This window comes from Coturnix japonica, unplaced genomic scaffold, assembly GCF_054131305.1.
Source record: "Coturnix japonica strain WE unplaced genomic scaffold, WE-NBRP24 Scf041, whole genome shotgun sequence".
Classification (NCBI taxonomy): domain Eukaryota; kingdom Metazoa; phylum Chordata; class Aves; order Galliformes; family Phasianidae; genus Coturnix; species Coturnix japonica.
The window spans coordinates 1,513,931-1,535,499 of NW_028188944.1; the positions used below are offsets into that span (position 1 = coordinate 1,513,931).

At 44.3% G+C, this 21,569-nt stretch overlaps 1 protein-coding gene across 1 annotated transcript; it reads right to left on the reverse strand.

The window, feature by feature from the left end:
• Positions 1-302: 302 nt before the first annotated feature.
• On the reverse strand, positions 303-8,235 carry LOC146752760 (myosin-binding protein C, cardiac-type-like). Its single transcript, XM_085531329.1, has 4 exons — positions 7,983-8,235; positions 5,972-6,084; positions 1,406-1,567; positions 303-433 (listed from the first exon to the last, which is right to left on the reverse strand). Exons 1-3 carry the CDS (start codon positions 8,098-8,100, stop codon positions 1,523-1,525), a joined length of 276 nt encoding a protein of 91 aa, XP_085387455.1. The 5' UTR covers positions 8,101-8,235; the 3' UTR covers positions 303-433; positions 1,406-1,522.
• Positions 8,236-21,569: the final 13,334 nt, after the last annotated feature.

Sequence of the window (21,569 nt, forward strand, 5' to 3'; positions counted from 1 at the left end):
ATACTGGGATGTGGTAGAATGGTTGGACTAGATGATCTTTGTGTAATCATCTATGTGAAGATAATACATGTATAAAGTTAGCAGGAGAGAACGGCAGAAGTCAACCTCAAGAAGAGAAATCTGAGGTGAAATAGGACATGGAAGAGGCCACCCTCCCTGCTCATACCTTCAGCTGTCAGCGTGGCCTCAGTCTCTGCAATTCCTGCCTTGCACTTGTACACACCAGCATCATCGGGCTTCAGCTTCAGAATTCTGAGCTCTACTGAATGCTTATCCCTCTTGATCTTGTACTTCTCAGAGGGCTCGATGGGTGTGCGGCCCTTGAACCATTTCACAACCTTTGGAGAAGGCCTGAAGTCACAGGACAGGATGACAGAATGACGTTCCAAAGCTGTCTTGTCCTCCAACTTCCTGGTGATTTCTATATGGTAATCTGCAAAGCAGGGGTGGAAGAGAAGAAAGGATGAGGACAATTGGAAGAAGAGGAAAGTCTCTTGCGTGTATTCCATTCCAATTAATGTCAAGTTCACAATGGTTCTTTGAACGACTCTAAAGATAAAACAAACGATTGTCTATAGGGAATGCCATTGACTACATTTCTATGAAGTAATACTGTACAGTATCTACCAAATGCAAGGTCCAGCTCTTGTTCTGTGCTTATTAAATTGCTCCCAATTGTTGAGGCTTTTATTCAAATAAGAGTGAGTTGAAAATATAACAAGTACTTTAGGATGTGAATGGATAATCTTACGCTGGGGACAACAGCAGATAAAAAGCCTGCAAGTTTCTTTCAGATGAAATCAATGACAAACCGCACCAAATTTAGGTGCTACCAAACTTAAACTTGTCTAGTTCAGAAATACAATTAATTTCACCTGATTTGACTTCTTTGCTATAGCCAAGGACAAAACCTCAGCTCTGTAAATCTGAATAGTAAGCACATCACAGCTATTCAAACACATCTTTTACTGAGATGCAGCTGTCTCATTTAGTGTCCAACAACTTTGAACTGGAAATGGAGCAGACCAAAGCAGAATCTAAACATGGCTTCTACAAGGACTGATCAAATGCGGCCACCGTCAAATTCAAAGTATCTGATACAGAAGGATCACACTCACAGTCAGACAAAACCTCTTTGGAGAGGTGAACTGACTGCCCTGTTCACCCCCACTTTGGAAATAACTGCACTCATTTCCTACCTGCTCCCAGCAGTGTGGGATGGTGGGATAGCATCACACTTCCCACACTAAGCATCCCACCATGTCACTTGTTCCACCTAAACCTCAGTCCCAAAACAAAAGGGGAACTCGCTTCTGAACCCTCTTCACTTCATTTCAGATGTCTTATATGCTTGATCTCCAACCCACCCCCCACTCAGGAGAAAGACCCCCCGCTTACACCCTACCATCTTGTTGCATTCTGATGTTGTCATCAGCCTTCAGCTTGTTGTCCTCTTTGTACCACTGGGTCTGAACCTCATCGTGTGAAATCTCACAGACAAAAGATGCACTCCCATATTCATTCACTTCCACATCTTCCAGTGCTTTAACAATCTTGATATCTCCAGCTGTGAAACAGTAGAGATATATTTGTCAGGGTATTTCCAGAACTGAGTGCAGCATCTTTTCCTTACACATATTTGCATAGAAAATAAGTAGGATTATGTTTTATTCTAAACCATCATCCATTCCTGAGTCATTTCTCTCTTCAACACAGTCAATGCATTATTGCCCTTGAACTTAAAGACAGACCTACTAGCTACAATGGAGCTCCCTGCAAACAGTTTTCATGGAAACCAGAATCTCATTTATTCTAAAACCTTTCAAGCAAAATTAAGGGTAGAAAAACAATAGAACTGACTGAATCTTTAAGGTCATTTAGTTCCAGTCCCCCTGCTATAGGCAGGGACACCTCCCTCCACACCAACTCTTCTCCTCAGGGTCAAGGCTTCTCTCAAATCATTCTCCTCTAAGCCTGTGCCTGTGCTTGGGATTGCCCTGACCCAGGTGCAGGGCCTTGTACTTGGCCACACTCAAGTTCATGAGGCTGCCAAGGGCCCACCTCTCCAGGCTGTCCAGGTCCCTCTGAGTAGCATCCCTTCCCTCTAGCACATCAACAGCACCGCTCAGCTTGGTGTCATCTGCAAACTTGCTGAGGCTGCATTTGATTCCACTCTCCATGTTGCCTACAAAAATGTTAAATAACACTGGTCCCAACACCACCCTCCACCTGGACACTGAGCTATTGACTGCAGCTCTCTGAGTGTGACCATCCAGACAGTTCCCTATCCTGCAACTGGTCCATCCATCAAAATCATTTTTCTCCAGTTTGGTGACCAGGATGTCATGCAGGACGGGATCAAATGCTCTGCACAAGTCCAAGTAGATGATGTCAGTTGCTCTCCCATTATCCACTGATGCTGTTACTCCATCATGAAAGGCCACCAAGTTTGTCAGACATGGCTTGACCTTGATGAAGCCATATTGGTTACCACCAATTACCTCATCTTTATTTTCCAAACTATGCCAAGGAGAACTAGACAGAACTCTACAGTGTTGTGTCACTACAAACCTATCTGAACCATTGGCTTCTCTGCATGCTCATCACTAGTCTCTCCTTAGCTTGTGTGCCTACAAACAACGTATGGGGAATGTCAGCCACAAATCTTACCTAGGGGACATCTTTGCTTCAAAATCCTTTGAACATCACACAATCCCTTTTAACTCTCCAGGTCTGCATTTAGTTATGTCAGAATCAGGCCATATTTCTGTGCTGCTATATCCCTTTCCTTCTGAAGGGCCTGGATACAACTTGGATTAACCTCAGGAGAAGAGTTCCTGCATAGAATCATAGATTTACCCAGGTTGGAAAAGACATTGAAGATCATCAAGTCCAACCGCAGCCTAACCAGTACCCTAACTCTAAAAACCCTACACTAAATCATATCCCTGAGTACCACATCCAAAAGGCTCTTAAACACAACCAGGGATGGTGATTCAACCACCTTTCTGGGGAGCCTATTCCAGTACCTAAAATCTCTAGTATCTAAATCTCTCTAAAAGAGCACAGGTATTAATCTGACCAGAAAGGTTCCTGTTTGTTCATAAAATGAGCCTTTTCCGCTCCATCTTGCATAGGCCACTGGGCACAGGGTAGCAGGGAGACCACAGAAAAAGTGGTTCTGTGAGCAATAGGGAAACTACTGCCTAATCCAACTCCTCCAATCTCTGCTCTCTGCCAGCATGTCTAAATAGGGTGGCAGATACACACAGGAGATAAATATTTCCACTTCCCTCAGCCAACACTGCTCTGAATTTCTATGGGACACACAGTTAGATGAAAAGGCATTTGACAAAGAAGGAAATGAAAGAGTTTAATCTGCTGTGTCATTCTCTCGGTAGCCAGAATAACTAACCCTCGCCAGTGTTAGTTCAAAGAATAGGCAGATTTTATCTCCTGACATGAGCAGTAATTCAAAGAAGCTGGTATATGATCCAGTATCCTGCATATTCACTGCAGGCAGGCAAAGACATTATGAGATAAGGGAGATCTACACATCACTTGTTATGAACACCTCATAAAGATAAAACCACACACAAGAGGAGAGTTTAGGAAGAGGACCACTCTTGGACTACTTTCCAAGAGGCATCAATTAGTAACTCTCTTCGCTCATTTTTCACACTACTCCACAGTGTCCTCCTGAGCCCCCTTACTCCTGTTGCCAACTGCTGATGCAGGGAATCCTGAGGAACCAAGGATTCATAGTTGTTCCATCAGTAGTCCTTGGTCAGCTCTCCCTCCCTGCCCCTTCTGTTTTGATCCCACTAACCAAATTTTAGTTAGTCTGAAAAGAGGATGGAAACCTCCGCAGCAATTAGTTTCTAAATATCTTGCAATGGGCAGCTTGTAGGAGCCCCATCTCAATGCCCACAGCACAGGAGGCAGGACTGCTTAGCCCATGCACTAGTGCATTTACCAGCACCGATGTAAGCCCAGATCTATGCACACCAAATACAGGCTCTCAGTTTGCACAAGGAGGCATCCATGGAGCTGAAGTATTAGGCAGATATTGTGGTGGGGCAGCAGTTATTGAGACGCCAGACAGAAAGGACACGGATAACGTGGCAACTCAGCTTTACCATTATGACTGATGATGGAACATCTAATTTCACTGCTCAAAAGAGAACTTCCATATAACTGGAAAGAATGAAATTCACAGGGGAAACCACACACAGACACACACAAAAGCAATACAAAGGAGATGAAGGATGGTTCACATACTAGTGATTCACTCTGAGACGCAAGCAAATGAAAGAGTATCCCCAACCATTTGCCTCCTGAAATGCTAAGTATATAAACTCATTGCTGTGATAACTCTGCCAGACGTGAGTCATACACTGTAAAACCTTATGGGGTCAATCAGTTTAACTTCATAAATTCATTACACCAACAAAAACAGACCATCGTGTCCAGGCTGGTTCATTTCAGCTCTTCAAAGCTGTTGGTAAAACTGCCTGAGAGCTGAAATGCTTACCAGCAAAAGCTAAAACCTGTAAATCAAATGTAATAGGCTGGCTTTGTCTACTGTATAGAAATGATGCCTGAAAAAAAGAAAATAAAAAAGAACGTAAACCAGAACAAATGGAATGGCTACATAAAACAGCCAGTACTGAAACAGCAACCCAACCTGGTTGCAGAATGAGAGAGAAAATGAGAGTTCACCAAAGTCATGGGACAGGACACATGTTCATGTTCATGCTAACACTGAACCCAAGTGGCCACATGAGGACAGCATCTAGTAGGAAATCAGAAAAAAGCATCCTTTCATACGTCCCTTGGGAAGGTGGCATCTACCAGGGCACAGCAGACCCATGTGTTCAGTAACAAGTCTGATGCTTCAGAGCCCAATGATGAGCTACAAACTGGGGTTTAACCAATGCAACACATGGAGGGAAAATCTGTCTTGAGCATAAAGAAGAAAGAGAAAGGTATCCAAAAGGACTAACCAAGAAATGCCCAAACTGCCCATGAAGCATTTCTTCCCGTGGTGCAAAATACCACAAGAGGATTTATTTGCTCTTTCAGTTAAACATAAAATGAACCTTTAGGGTAGCTGATGTCTTGTCTTAGGCTGCTCAGCATGTGGATGTTCCCTGATCTTCATATTCACACTTGTGAATAATGAGACTTCTCTTATTTCCCTGGGAAGTAATGCCCACTTTTTTACTTTGACAGAGCTCCTTCCCATCCTAGAAGGGAAAATATCAAGTCAGATCTCCATTAGTCCTTCCATCTCTGCACTCAGCAAAGGGAGCCTTCAGATCTATGCTTAATTCACCCACTCCCCTAGAATTAATGGAACTGTGCTTACTGGAACATATGCTGAAGCTTAAGCACAGTGCAGTGTTTTCAACATGAAGGAATGGCTATAGAACATGCATAAATTCTGGCTGACCTATGACAGCTTAAAGCACTGCGGAGGACTGTTAACAAGCCTGTTTGGACATCACCTTGAATAAATGACGTTATCCCCAAGTAAGGGAAGGAACAGCTGAGCACCAGGGAGGTACACAAAGTGCCAGAGCAAATTCTCACACTGTCAGGTGCAAAGAAAACTGAGATTTCACCCCAAAAACCCAGTTCACAACAAGGCTACAAAATCCCGGCTGAGAATTTCTGTGTTAGACTTGAAGCTCAAGACTGTACTGTAGTTCAACCAACAATATTTTGTGCAGCATGACCTAAAAAGTTCACAATAAAACCAAAGCAAACTTCAATTTCAACTTGATAAATGAACTCAGGACATAATAACAAAGAGTGCTGATCTGGGCAAATAAAAGAGCATAAAGAAAAGAGAGCAGTGAAAAAGCTATCAAAGAAAAGCTCAGACTCGCATCCCTTGGAAGTGAAATTAAAGGCTCTCATTCATTTCCAGAGAAGTCAGAAAGGAAAATACCATTACATGCCATACCTTGAACCACTTGACGTCCATGTTGGGCCTGGACAGCTCACACTCAAATGTGACCTTGTCCTTCTCAATGACGCTACTGTCTGCCAATGGTTTGCTGATTTTCACAGGCAATTCTGAGAAGGAGAAAGAAGAATGTGGATTTAGTTGGGAACTTAGTTTTGTTCATAACCAGGTCCATGGGTGCTGTTAAATGGATCCTTCCAGATGGAAAAAACATTTCAGGTGGCCTCCTAGATTTTACCCCTTTTTGTGTTGCATGCAAGAATGAAAAAAAAAATTACTTCTGCAAAGTTCTTCTTGTCATAAGGAAACAAATATTTGGGGAATGGCAGAACCAGGTAAAATTTTCCTTCACGTCAAGAAAGTATAAATTTCACTCTCATGCTCTTGGTGTGGTTTCTGCTATGATTATTTGGATTAATTAAGCTTCTCCCTGATGAAAGCCTAGAAGTATATCACAAGAAGGACCAACTTACCCGTGACCTTTTATTTGTCTTACTCAAGCATCTCCTCCTGACCAAAACTGACAATAAAAGATTCAGCCAGACTACAGGTTTGAGCAGCTGAGTTGTTTCTAGGATCTCCTGCAATCTCAAGCTTGGAACACACACTTGTCTTTTGACTAAGTGTCTCTTATAGTGCAGTAAAACAACAGGTTTTCACACGGCGATTCCTCATTTACCTTGATCTGAAATCATTCTCAAACCATGTGGGATCAGTCCAGGGAGAAGGGGAGGAGAGGGGAAGGGAAAGGGGAAGTCCACAGTCCTCTAAAATCAGGCTTCTTAGCCTAAAGCTCAACAGCAAATAGCAGTCCACTTCCCCACATTGCTAGACTCCGAGCATTTAAAGAACATCAGCTGACCTCATTATGAGCTCTAACATAGCCAAAGGAATTCATATATTCAAATATTCTCTTGAGTGATGAGAAATATGGAGCATAACTTCAGACTTCTGCTGTTAAACTCTCACTTCTATCATAAACCAGAGTAAGAGTTCAATGCTGTTTTAGATGGAGGACTCATATTTTAAATAACTCATCTCATTAAGGCTTGGATTCCCTACTACAATTAGTTAAATTCCAGTTTGGATCATGCTTCACCTTGGATCACTTAAAGCTTCAGCCACTTATTGGAACTAACTCAATTTGTCTACAGAGAAGCTGTTTTCTATAGCAACAATAAGCTGTGATTGCAACTGGATGTCGGGAGAGCACAAATCCCGCAGTTATCCTGTACCAACATCCTCTCCTTCCATCAGAACAGCAAGTTTTTAAACCAGACTCATGCAAGCTTGCATGACACACCTTGTGTAAAACTGTTGGCAGCCATCAGGACAGCCAGTTGCTTCCTGTATAGACACTGTTCCATCAGTTTTGGTTTTTTTTGTCTCGCTAGAACAACAGCCAGTGTCTGAAAACTCCCACAACTGAAGCAACCACGCTGATATACCGCAGTCACTGGAGGTGCTCAAGAGCCACGGGTATGTGGCACTGGGGACGTGGTTAGTAAGTCCAGTGAGGGTGGGCTGGGTTGGACTCAGCTATCTCAGTGGTCTTTTCCAGCCTTGGGTGCAACTTGTAAGAGGGAATGAAGCAGCAAACTGCCCAGCACTGAGCTGCATTCTTCTGACACATGGTATCAGTGAACTGCTGTATTTCCCTATCTTCTCTGGAGCTATTGATCTAACCTAACTGAAAAAGTAAGCCTGAACCTAGATATAAATCAGGATCATAGTCACCCATGGTTGCTTATATATTCAGAAAGACACTCCAGAGGGTAATTCAGCGCATCTAGAAATTAAAGTAGAAGTTCCTTAGTCAAAAATATTCCACAGCCAGATTTTCACCTCGCTACCACTACATTAAAAAGGAGAATCCAACTTGTGGTGTGGGTCATTGATGTTGTTCCGGGGGGAATTGTGGCTGTTCCATGCCCACAGGGTAGAAGACAGCCAGTCTTCCTCTAAGCCACATAAAAAGCTGCTTAGTGCTCCCAAAGCGAATGCTCACCAGTTGTTTCCAACTTGAAGGTCATCTTCTGGCCAGCAGCCTCGCAGATGTATTCTCCAGCATCTTTCTTCTCCAGCTGCTCCACAACCAGACGCCGTGTTTTGCCCACAGATTCCATTCTGAACTTTCTGGAGGAGGCAAGCAGTCTTCCATCCTTGTACCATTTTACTTCGGTTGGATCCTGTGCTACTTCACAGCTGAGGGAGGCACTTGCTGCCAGGGCAGCACTCACCTCTTTCTGCACCTGCTCCTGGTTTATAAACACAGGTTTTGGCTCTGAGGGAAGAAAAGAAAAAGTATTGACTGAGGGACCGAAATGAGACCAACTTGCAGGTTTGTATGTACAGGTTGGAACAGGTTTAGGTTACCACTTGTGCCCAAACTAATAGCCTTCACTAGAGAATATCAGCTCTTCTGTTGAAACAAAGTGTCAAATCTAGGCAAGAACCTAGGAACTGAAGGAACCAAGAGGGTCCTTGAACAGCAGTCCCATGGTTGCAAGTCACTATGCAAACATATTGAACCCAAAAGAACATCTGTCCTGCAGGCAACCAAAACCTGAGTTCCTTTTACTTAAGACCCACTGTGAAACATCAAAACACATAAACATGTGATAGCCAAACCACTGGCTGCCTTTTCATGACCCAGAACAGTACTCCTGGCTTCCTGAACAGACTCCTCATGGCCTCTACCATTGCCACAACTGTGACTGTCAAAGGCACAAAGGAAATATGCTCACCAACGCAGTCCTTTGTTCTTTGTGTGTGATTTGCAGATATCTATCTTACTTTGAGCTCTGGCAATAGTCAGCTCTACCAGGTCTCTTACTGTGAGTAGCAGACTCACCTATCCAGATGCAGCCTCCAACATAAAGGCATAGTAAAAAGGCAGTGTACTACTAGGAGAAGTTCCTGCTTCTCCTGCCATGAAAGGCTGCACGTAGAACATGCACTCCAGCCTCACTGCACATACTTATCTTAGTCAAATGTTTAGGTGAACAAGAATTACAGTTTGGGATCTCAGGCACAGGAGAGATTTGAATAATATCTTGAATATTGCTTCCACTGTACATATATTACTAATTATTGCTCTACAGACAGACTGAAACAGGTCTTTGTGTCATACTGAAACCAAATACTTTCTACAAACCCAGGCAATCAAGTCTAGGGAAAAAACCTCAGCACAGACTACAGTGATCCAGGTGCAGTATAATAGAAACTAGATTTTACTTTACTGTTCTCTGCTGTATTTCATACAACACCTGTCTTACCTGTGACATGAATCTTGAAGGTGAGTTTCTGGCCAGCAGCCTCGCAGCTGTACTCCCCTGCATCTTTCTTCTCCACCTGGCTCACCACCAGCCGACGCTGTTTGCCCTCTGACTCTACCTTGAACTTCTTGCTCGAGGTGATCAGTTTCCCCTCCTTTTATCACTTGACCTCTGTGATAAAATGTTTGCTCATTAAGACCGGGATGTGGTAGCATTGTGGTGGAGTGCTTGTTCATTAGGACCGGGATATAATGGTGGAATATGGAGGCCACAAAGGTTGCAGAACACTCTAATTTTATGGGTAGATTGTGTACTCTGCGTAGTTACAGGCAAAGCGCGCCCCGATGGATACAAAGTTCCACGGAAGGACCAACCAAGGAACGACACACCAAGTCGCACGATCACAACCGACCAATTAAAGGACAATACGCTCGGGATGGACAATACAAAAGAAGTTGCAAGGGACGGGACGGCGCGGCAGTTGGAGGAACAATAATCCCCCTGTCGCCCAGCACTGAATTGCCTTTTAGTTTTACCCGCTACAATTAATAAAAGTTTATAATTGGAACATTATTGGCTCATTGCTTATAAATTGATGACAACCTCCATCTTCTCCTGGGCCACCTCGCAGCTCAGCGTGGCATTTTCTGTTGTTGCAGCCTTCACCACCTTCTGTACCTTCTCCTTGTTTGTAAATACAAATTCTGGCTCTGAAAAGAGAGAGATACATTAGTTTGGCCTCTTGAAAGAAGAGCAGGTTTTGGGGAAGGAGTCAGAAAAATGAATCAGTTCTCCCAGTCTGATGCCCCAAGAGAATGATGTGGAGAGAAGTTGTGCAATTTATGGATGCCCCATCCCTGAAAACGTTCAAGTCTAGGCTGGATGGGTGTTAGAGCAACCTAGTCACAAAGAATGTGTTCCTTTCTAGGACAGAGATTGGAACTGGATGATCCTCCAGGTCCCTTCCAACAAAAGGCATTCTGTGATGCTTCTTGTATGACTCTCATGACTCTTTCGTCCCCTAGCTGCCATTTACTTATGTCTTCAAAACATCAACTTATACAAAACATTCCTGTAGTATTCTCTCCCATGCTAAATGAGCCCTTCCAAGACAAAAACATGTTACATAGAGCACACCCCCTAGTGCTTGACACAAAGCCCCTGTTCTGAAACTTCCTGAGACGCAGCTGCATTGCAGAGTTGTTCTAGTGGTACAGGCACGTGGGAATGGAGAAGTGCAATCAGAACTTTCTTGTCTATGGCCTCATTCCCACAGCAAAAGGAAATTCCTGAAGATTTTAAAAGATGGAGCTGCCTCACAACTGTATTTAGAATAATTTGTTCAATTTCCTCATCAGAAATTAACCACCCCAAAGTTCAGCTCCAAAAATTTTAAGCATAGCAGGGAAAACTTACAAACTAATGACCGTTTTCTAAAACATTCTAGAATGAAAGGCCAAAATGTGTTCTCTCTCACCTGTGACATGAATCTTGAAGGTGAGTTTCTGGCCAGCAGCCTCGCAGCTGTACTCCCCTGCATCTTTCTTCTCTACCTGGATCACCACCAGCCGACACTGTTTGCCCTCTGACTCCACCTTGAACTTCTTGCTCGAGGTGATCAGTTTCCCCTCCTTGTACCACTTCACCTCCATCTTCTCCTGGGCCACCTCGCAGCTCAGCGTGGCATTTTGAGTCAGTGCAGCCTTCACCTCCTTTTGTACCTTGTCCTTGTTTGTAAACACGTCTTCTTTCTCTGCAGGGACATCACAACAGTCACACCATTTTGCTGTAGTCTGCTGCAGAGCTTACTCCAGTTCCCCATTTTCATTATACTTGCCCTTCACAGGGACCATCATGATGCCTCATTAAGACAGGAAAATACTTTCCCCTCTATTTTGCCTTGGGAAATGAATAGGCATATCATTTCATATCATATCATAAATCTAAACATTTCACAGTCTGATAGCAGATTTGGACATGAGATTTAGAACACCTGCATGCACTGCTGAACCTCCTCCCTTCTCTTTGTTTCTTCTGATGTCTCTCTACATTTCCAGTAAATCAGAAGGGAATGGCCCTCTAGAACAGGTTGCCCAAGGAGACTGTGGATGCTCCATCCCTGCAGGCATTCAAGGCCAGGCTGGATGTGGTTCCGGGCAGCCTGGGCTGCTGGTTGGCAACCCTGCACATAGGAAGAAGGGGGTTGGAACTGGATGAGCACTGTGGGCCTTTGCAACCCAGGCCATTTATGAGTCTGATTAGTGGCATTTTCCACCTCATTGTGTCATTCAAATTTTGTAACCAGATCTCATCAAACACCTCCCCTTTTCTCACTCCTTGCATGCCTGGTGTGCTCTTGCACTGTAACCCTGCAGACACCAGCTGACTACAAGAGCTGCACAAGTTACCCTCCTTGCCTATTGTTTGTTGCAGTAATTCATTCCTGGATGGAAAAGCACATGTAGAAAAGTGTTGCTATGACACTAGATGACAAAGAAAGTCCTATAGCCAAAATGTTTTGCACCAGAGAGGCTGTAAGTTGATCCTCCAAATGCAAGACACACAAAATGAAGTGTTCCTTTATCTCTGGGATTCCAAGCATTTTCTCACCTCTGACTTCCACTTGGAATGTTGCTTTGTCATCTTTTGTTTCACAGCTGTAGCTCCCTTGGTCTTTCAGGGTCACATTTTTGACCATGAGCTTGCGGTGCGTCCCCTGGCAGATGATGGTTGTCCTCTGGTCCTGCTTCACCTCTATTTGATCTTTCTTCTATACGACAGCTCCGCTTGCAGCTGACACCTCACACACCAGCTCCAGGTCTTCAGAAGGACTGACTGATATTTCTGGAGTCGTTTTGGACTTGCTGACAAAATTAATGGCTTCATCTGAAGAAAAAAAGAGAAAGTGGTTTACATCCTGACTCAGGCTTATTCAGCACAGCATTAAGATACAGTTAGAACTGATTGTAATGTCTCTGCTCATTACATCTGGGGGATCAAGTTTCACCTCTGGAGGTACTCACATACAAACGTGTGCTTGATTCTCCTGTGTAAGGAAAGAGTAAGTTCTATGCAGACAGTTCTTATTTCTTCTAATCAATTCTGTATTCTGCACATGTTCTTCTGAAGCTAAAATGAAGGCAGCTAAGTAACCTGTTTGCAATACATGAACAAACCAATTCAACACCTTGTCTCTAAGCTAACAAGCAGCGTTTGATGAGCACATCAGTATTTCATGCCCTTCATTCCATCCAGACTGTATTGGCAATAACTATGCTGGTATTAACAAGGATAGAAATTACAAGCAAAATGGTAGAAATACAGAAGATATAAGGAAAAGGGAACTCACCAGAGCTGAGGCGATCCTCCCTGGTGAGCGATCTCCAAGAGATGCTGCCTCAGTGAGGGTCAGCCCTTAAATGAGGTCTCAGAGGAGGTGGAGTCGAACTCCACCCCTCCAGGGAGCACAGCTACATAACTTTCACCTGTGCTCCCACAGCTGACCCCACACTTGCCTCAGCTGATCAATCAGTGGTTCACATTGTGATCTCCCATACACTCCACCCCTTCACAACGTGAACCAATGATTAGGTGAGTTCCCCTTATTACAGAGACCCAATCACGACGCTGATACAATCTCCCGTCGCATTAGATGTTGATATTATTCAAATGATGATGATTGGATGGGTGTTTATGATCTTCCATGGGCCAGTGCTTGATAGATGTTACCGGAGACAAATCATCTTGAAGTGCAGGTCCGTCTGCGTTTCATCAGTCCAGAGTAATGGTCCTAGAGGCTTAGAATCAATCTTAAGGGGAGTAATATAGATGTTTCAAGGGTACTAGGAGGGGAAGATCCGCCCTCCAGGGCAAGATACAGGCCGTATTCTTATCTTGGGTCAATACTTCTGCTTGTACTGGATTATGTCCCGGCCTCCGATACCATACCCTCTGGCCAGATATCTGTGGCTGTATAACTATATCTGGCACCAGAGGAGGAGTCTTGATCTGCCATAGGGACATAATAGGTGTTCCTTTAGCAATAAAGGCCGGAGTATTGACCACGATGTCAGTAGGCCATGTACCTATCACCGAGGGGGTGACTGAACCTCCCACCTCCAATAATCTCCCCCAAGGTGCAAGTAGGCCACACCATTTGGGTCCTACCTGCACCTTCCAAGGCCAATTTATCTTATGGATTCCTGGTTCTAAATTCTCAGGGGCAGGGAGCAGAAGATTATTTTCAGTACCAACCTGCGGTTTTACCTTATTATCGGTGCCTGTAATTTGGATCCTAAGAGGGGAGGCCCATATAGTTTGTAACATTTTCAGGGCACTGGGTCTGCCATCCCGAGGTCTTTCATTCAGGTCCCGCACGGTTTCATATAATCTTTTTGTCCACCCCTGCAGGGACTGAGAGTCTGTTTTCAGGGCAGCCTTAAGGATACCATTATAACGTTCAATAAGGCCTGCCCCTGTTGGGTTATATGGCAGGTGGAATCGCCATTCAATGTTGTTTTCTTCTGCCCAGCGCTGTATCATCGCTCCAGTGAAGTGAGTCCCTTGGTCACTCTCGATAACTTGAGGTGTCCCGTATGCAGACATCAGTTTAGTAAGTGCCTTAATTGTGTATGCTTGATTTGCCTTTGGTACAGGATAGGCTTGCAGCAGTCCACTTACAGTGTCAACGCAGGTCAGGGCATATCTCGCCCCCTCAGACCGAGGGAGGGGCCCAATGTAGTCGACCTGCCATCTCTGAAGAGGACTATATCCTCTAGCAATGTGGGATGTTGTTTCAGGCAACGGTCTCGGTCTCATCTTTGAGCAAGCATCGCAATCCTGACATGCTTGAACGATATCAGATAGTTGTACAGGCAGCCCCCATGCTTTAGCAGCTGCCCACATTATCTTCTGTCCAGCATGCCGTAGCTTCTGATGTAACCAACGGGCAATATTTTCAGATTGTGAATTCTCAATCCATCGGATTCGGGCCAGTGTGTCAGCTTCATCATTTCCTGGTGACTGCAAGGGTTGATGACCAGAGACATGGTAGACACATACTGTCCTGTGTTTGACCGTATTCCAAATGTCTACCCACATGTCTTTACCCCAGATCGGTCGGGCGTGGATAGTCCATTCCTGGGTAGCCCATTGCGTAATCCACAGAGTGAGCCCCCGGTACACAGCCCAACTATCTGTACAGATGTTCAGGACGCCGTCACCAGGTTCTTTAGTTATAACCATCCACACGGCTCGCAATTCTGCCCATTGGCTGCTTTGACCATCCCCCTCATCAAACCAGATGGTCTCAGTAGAGGGATGGTATGCTATTGCTCGCCACTTGCTCGGGTTGCCTCTGCTGGACCCATCCGTATACCAGGCATCTTCAGGAATAGGATATCTTCCTTCCTGGACGGGACTCTTCTCTGGTGGAGCAACCATCGGTTCTTTTGATGTATCACTGTGATACGTCACTGGGCCTAGGATCTTCTGTAGTTCTTCTTTAAGTGGAGATGAAGACAGACTGCTTCTCTGGCTTAGATAGGCGACCCATCGTGCCACCGTTTGTGCTTGGGCCACCCCCGTCTTAGGAAGGTGAGTCAAATCTCTCACCCACCCCTGGATTGGTAATGAAGTCTTAACTATGACCTCTGCTGTTTGCGTTATCGGCTCTACTGCTTGTAATGCCGAATAGGCAGCCAATAACTGTTTCTCAATCATGCTATATCGTTCTTCTGCTCCGTGCCAAACCTGAGACCAGAATCCAATGCGGGTTCGAACAGAACTCTGGCGTTGCCACAGGCCCCAGCCAAAACCATCTTGAGTAACATGAACATCTAGTTCAGCTGGGAGGGTCGGATCAAATATACCCAACGCCTGAGCTTGTTTAACTGCCAGTTTTGCCTGTTGGAAAGCATCCTGTTCTATCTTTCCCCAATTCCATGATTCACCCTTCTTTGTAAGCTTGTATAATGGCCTTAATAGCTGAGCTAAATGAGGTATAAAGGAGCGCCAATACCCCAATATACCCAAACATTCTTGCAATTGTTTTGATGTTGTAGGGACTGGAAACGCTTGGACTTTATCTACTACCGCACTGGGTAGTACTTTGGTTTTCCCGGACCAAATTACTCCCAGGAATTTTACAGATAGCCCCGGACCTTGCACCTTCTGTGGGTTTATAGCCCACCCTCTTTTCTGCAGGTAAGCTATCAACAAATCTGCTGCTTGTCTCACCGCCTCTAACGAATCGGATGTTAACAGGAGGTCATCAATATAATGATATAAATTGACATTATTTGGCTTTTCCCACTTAGCCAGATCACGTGCCACTAAATTATGACAAAAAGTGGGCGAATGTACGTACCCTTGGGGTAGGACCTGGAAAGTCCATTGCCTCCCTTCCCATGTAAATGCAAACTGATCTTGCGATTCTTCACTGATTGGAATACTGAAGAATGCATTCGCCAAATCCAAGACACAGTGATATGTTTTGATTTCCCTGCTTAGTGTGTCCATTAGGGAGGCAATATTGGGTACAGCCGCATGAACAGGTGGCGTGACCTTATTTAATTCCCTATAGTCTACTGTCATCCTCCATGTTCCATCCGGTTTTCGCACTGGCCATATTGGGGAGTTATATGGGCTATGTGCAGGCCTTATAATACCCACTCTTTCTAATTCCTGCACCGTCTTTGTTATTTCATCCTGCCCACCCGGGAGTCTGTACTGTTTCACATTAGTAATCCGGCGTGGCTTCGGCAAACAAATAGGCTCATGTTTTGCATGGCCTCTCAATATTGTCTGGATTGCCCGGATACTAATGCATCTCTGCCGCAATCGGAACTCTCCCACTGTTGTATGGAGAGCCAGACCCCACAGGATATCAATTCCTAATATATACTCTGGAATTGGGGCAATGGATACCTTGTACTCCCGTGGTGGAAGACGCCCGACCCCCAGTTTTACCCAGGTTTGGGTGACCGGAATGGTTTGTCCCCCAAAACCTCCAATCATCACTCTATTACCTTTAAATTTAGTTGGGTCTCCATATATTATAGATGTCTCTGCCCCGGTATCAACTAGGGCCATAACCTTCTGTATATTCTTTCGGGACCAGTATATCGTCAGTTCCACATAGGGCCTCCGGTCCCGTCTAGAGGCCCTAGGAGGACTGACATCCCTCGTCAAGCCATGAACTGAGCCAGATTCAAGTCTTTTACCTCCGATACCTCCGGTGTCATAACCCGAGGCACCTGAGGTGGCTTCTTTTTCCTATTTGGAACTATAAAATCTTCTAAATTCCATGTTGTTGTTGGTCGCCGCTCTATAAATCTTATCCCTGGCCTTTTGGGTTTATTCTGAAATTTTTGTTCATCCTTCAGTTGCTTCCACAACTGAAGGAGAACCTGATTGGGCTGCCCATCAATTTTTGAAAACTGAACGCCTGCCCGGAGCAGATCATTAAACATTTGTTTCCGGGATACCCTAACAGGTCCTGCCCGAGAAGTTCGCGGGGCCGATCTTCTGGCTCGCACTATTGGAAAAGCCTCGGCATCCTCAATCACCCTGATATTGCGCTTAGCTCGTAAACGCTCAGTTTCTCCGAGGTCTGCTACCAATTGGGCGGCTTGTTGGACTACTGCCTCTGCGGATACTACTGGATTAAGTATGGAAACCAAGGTTCCATACATATGAGAGGGTGCTTACTGTAAAATTAGGTCCCTCATTCCCGCAGAAAATTTAACCATATCAGGGCTATCGAATGTGTCTTCGTAGATAGCCTCTCTCATACCTAATTCGCGTATATAATTTTGAAGGTCTTCCATAGAAGACCACATCCCTGTGTTTACTGGCATGTCAGTTTTATTTGTCCACACCATGCGGCAAGCAGCCGTTATCCATTCTACAATTGAATGGTTTTCTTCAGGGAACTGAGTCCCAGCATACAGTCTCTGCCGAAGGGCAGGATGTACTGTTATTGTGGCCAACTTAGATACTTCGGGGCCACTAACCAGTACACTATCTGCCCCTGAATCCCATAACCGTAATAACCAAGCCGGAACACTTTCCCTTGGCCTTTGCCTAAATCGTTGCACTAGGTCCATGAGTTCAGTAGGCGTATATGGACGGGCTGTTACATGTAAAACAGATTTGGCAGGGGGCCATTGATCAGGAGGCACTCCTGCTGGTCGATCTTGAATTTTCTTTGTTTTTTGAGTTATTACTGGACGGACTTCTAGTGAGTCCGTCTCAGATGGTTTTTCTAGATCAGATTTAGTGATCTTATTTTGATTCATTTCTTCAGGATCTTGATCGTCATTAAATGAAATGTATCTAATTTGAGGGTTGGAGGAAGAAAATGACGGTTTTTTTCCTGTCAATAGATTGATCTCACCCTCCAATTTTTCAATACGGGCCTTTAACAATTCATTTTCATGTGCAATGTTGTTTGATTTTATCTCTGCCCGATTTAAAGCATTTAATAATGGCCAGGCTGCCATAGATGCAGCCATTCGCTTTTCTTTTGTAATTAAGATATCTTTTTGTAGTCCTAGAAAGTAATCAGTTAGACAATAGGCGTCCATGTTATTTGGTACTCTTAAAGGGCCCCATTGTTCAATAATTGTTGCTAATTGGTAATATGGGGACGCCTCAAAACCTGGAATTTGTCCAGGAAGGCATGTCCCTAAGGGGGTGGTCTTCTCCCCCTTGTACCAATTAAAGATTTTCCACACAAAGGACATTTTTTTTTTTCCTTATATTTCTAGATGCCAAGTCAGTGGCTCCTGCCTGGCTTGCCAAATGTATTGGCAATAACTATGCTGGTATTAACAAGGATAGCAATTACAAGTAAAATGGTAGAAATACAGAAGATATAAGGAAAAGGGAACTCACCAGAGCTGAGGTGATCCTCCCTGGTGAGCAATCTCCAAGAGATGCTGCCTCAGTGAGGGTCAGCCCTTAAATGAGGTCTCAGAGGAGGTGGAGTCGAACTCCACCCCTCCAGGGAGCACAGCTACATAACTTTCACCTGTGCTCCCACAGCTGACCCCACACTTGCCTCAGCTGATCAATCAGTGGTTCACATTGTGATCTCCCATACACAGACAGAACCTGCCTGAGGAGCAAGCTGATGGCTGTCAGCTACAGGCAGACCTAGCTTTGTACTGCATTTCTTAGAGCAACAACTGTTGCTTTCAGTCACTGAATATACCAAGGCCAATTACTATGCCAGGAACATTTATGGCATCAGTGAACAAAAAATGCGTTAAAAATTGTAATAGACAGGAGCCATTTATTCTTTTATAACTAGGTGACCAAAGAACAACAGTCCTTCTAGAGTCAAGCTGTTAAGAACTAATAGCATCAATCAATATCACATAGATAGATTACTTCCCTGCCCTAAGACCATCTTGCGACCATTTGGTGCTCCTAATTAAGCCCTCTTGATGGCATTTTGTCTGAGCCATGCGACATTTTGTGATAGGAGTTACTGCTAGTGTTCCCTTAACCCTACACCAAAGTAGGAGGTATCCATTCTCAGGGAATCATGCAGGCTTCCTCTGTATTTGATGCTCAGAGACAGCCCCAGAACTTTTTAAATCTTAGCTTAGCTCTCATCCAATAATGTTCATCAAACAGTGCAACTTGTCCTTTGGGGATGCCTTTGTTCTGCATCAACCAGTTCCAACGGAGTCTTCTTGGCTTGTTTTAGATCAGTTTTTCAACAGATAAAGCCAGGGTCTTTGAATTACAAAGTGAAATTGCAGAATGCATGATTCTCAACCAAACAGAACAGCAGGTGGGATGCAGGGTGAATACCTGAACCAACACCACCTGCAAGCAATCCTTCAATATCTTAGGAATCTCTAGCCACCCCAAATCCAGTGTTGTGCTTGATCTATCATCTCTGCTGAGTTTTTAGCTAAGCTGATGGTGAGCATCACGGTGGTGATGGGTGAGCAGTCAGACTAGAGGGTCTTAATCAACCGTAAGGATCCTGTCATCAGAGGAACGTGAATGTGCTGTTAAAGGTCACAAGCGCTGCACTGCAGCATGAGCATACACAGCGAAAGGCTTTCAGTAGAGCTTCAGTTCATAAATGAGGACTGGGTTATGGAAAATAGGCTCAAGATATAAAACAGAAAACAGATCTTAACGCCAGGTTCTGTGAATGCAACCAGCTGAATTTCACAGATATTGAATTTCAATGACAATTTCTTGTGTTATTTTACCCTCCAGCTCCACCCTGAACAGGAACATGTCAGTGACAAGCATTACTCCTCCAGGCTTGACCTAACAGTGCTTTACTTGCACTATGAGCTAATGGCTGTGCTTACAGCACCTCAGGGAGACACCTCAGAGATCACAATGTCCTTCGGGTACAGCAGGAGACACTCAACTCTCCAAATGTGGAGTTTAATTTGTCCAAAGAGGAGACAGGATTCCCATGCTAATAACTTAGGACCATTTCAGTCATAGGTTTAAAGATGATGTAAGTGCTGAGGCAATACATGAACTAGATGAATGAAGCCCAGATGTCAGGGCTCAAGTCGTGACTCCAGCCCCAGCTGGAGCTAAGGCTGTCTTGAATTCATCACAACACAGTTACATTATTTGCTCATACTGTGGATTTGCACAGGGACAACAGGAAGGTCAGAATTGCTTCAATAGAGCTATGCAATCTTTGTCCTAAATACTGGAAACCCACAGCGTTGGACAAATAAAATGAATTAAGTCTGAAGTGCTTTACATGGATTGTGATCCTATGTTTGCCTCACAAACTTACCTGAGACTTTCCAATCAAAAATCAGAGTGTCATCTCCAATTGTGTAGATGTATGTTCCCTCGTCTTCTTTCGTTACAGCTGAAGCCACAAGCTTATGCAGTTTCCCTTTATCTTCCATTGTGAATTTCTTACTGGTCTTGATTTCTTTGCCATTTTTGTACCACTTCACCATGACATTGGCTTCAGAGGTCTCAGAAACAAATTCAGCTTGTTTTCCAGCAACGGCCCTGATTACTCCTCCACTTGTCTCTTTGATTACGAAGTTTGCCAGTGCTGAAACAAAATATGAAGACACAAAATACATACGATGGTAAAGAACTGCAGGGACATTGGTGACCATGAGGCATTCATTTATCATAAGATCAAACGTGCACGTTTAATCCTAGTTCTAATTGCTAGATTCTAATTCAGAAGCTGGCAAATTGGCAGCTTTTATAAACCACGTACCAGATTACCTTATCTCCACAAGTTGAAGGACGTACACTGTACAGGGGACAGAGCCAAAGGAAGAAGCCCAAGGCTTCAAGAAAATGTCTAAAATAGGAAAACTGAGGAAAGAATTGGAACAAGCAAACTAGAAGGAAATCAATGGAGGGGGTATCTATTACTGCACTGTAACCCCCTGGCAAACAAATCGAGCCTAAAAGATAGAGATATCACTTAGGACTGAAAAGAAAAAAGAAAAAAAAGAATTCCTTTATGGAAATTAATTGGAGTGCAAAAGTTAGATGATAAAACTGGCCCTTATTAACACACAGTGGAATAATTGACTTCAAAGATTCAAAATCTCACCACTGTCTTAGCCAAAAGTTCAAGCCTAAGTCCACGGTCCTATTTTACTGAGGGTAATTGAGCTTGTTTTCCAACTTCTTGTTAACATATCATTTCAAAACAGCGCACACAACTGAGTTGGGTCTGTTGAGACAGCGCAGTCAGAGCTGCTAAAATCAAAGTCTGGATTATGCATGCATTTGTTCTGCAGTTCCAAGAACACGCATGTATAATACAAATTCAACAACGTTCTACAGAATGCCTGTATTTAGGAGCTCGAGAGCCAGCTGATGGACACTGGGATGACTGAGATCCTGTCAATACATTTAACTCCATCCTATCATACAGTCAAATTTCATTCATTTTTTCAGGAACTGTCTCTTATCATTGTAGTCCTGTCACCACTGCTGGATGTGAGCCCAACCACACAAAAGCAGCTGCTGGTTTTCACTGCAGATACTGCAGTAAGGAGAAACAGCCTCCAGACTGGACCAGCTGAGCGTGGCCCTACCAGGATTTGCTCCAAAGGTCTTATTACCAGTAGTGCTTCCCGATGAAATACATGGGGGTCCTCCTTTGATTCCAACCCCAACCCACCCCACCATGCCCCCTGATAACATCCATCAGGGCCACATCTCGACAGCTCCTGAACACCTCCAGGGATCCCACCACCTACCTGGGCAGCCTGTGCCAGTTAATTCTATGGGCAGACCTGCCAGTATGAAATATTATGCTAACATGACAAAGAGAGAGA

What these genes read in the sequence shown, in the direction of transcription:
- LOC146752760 (XM_085531329.1), bottom strand. Translation starts at nt 8,100, where the DNA reads ATGGAATCTGTGGGCAAAACACGGCGTCTGGTTGTGGAGCAGCTGGAG. An exon ending in CTTCAAGTTGGAAACAACTG is followed by an intron (nt 6,085 to 7,982) that starts GTGAGCATTCGC and finishes TCTCCTTCTCAG; the next exon opens with AATTGCCTGTGAAAATCAGC. An exon ending in TGGACGTCAAGTGGTTCAAG is followed by an intron (nt 1,568 to 5,971) that starts GTATGGCATGTA and finishes ACTGTTTCACAG; the next exon opens with CTGGAGATATCAAGATTGTT.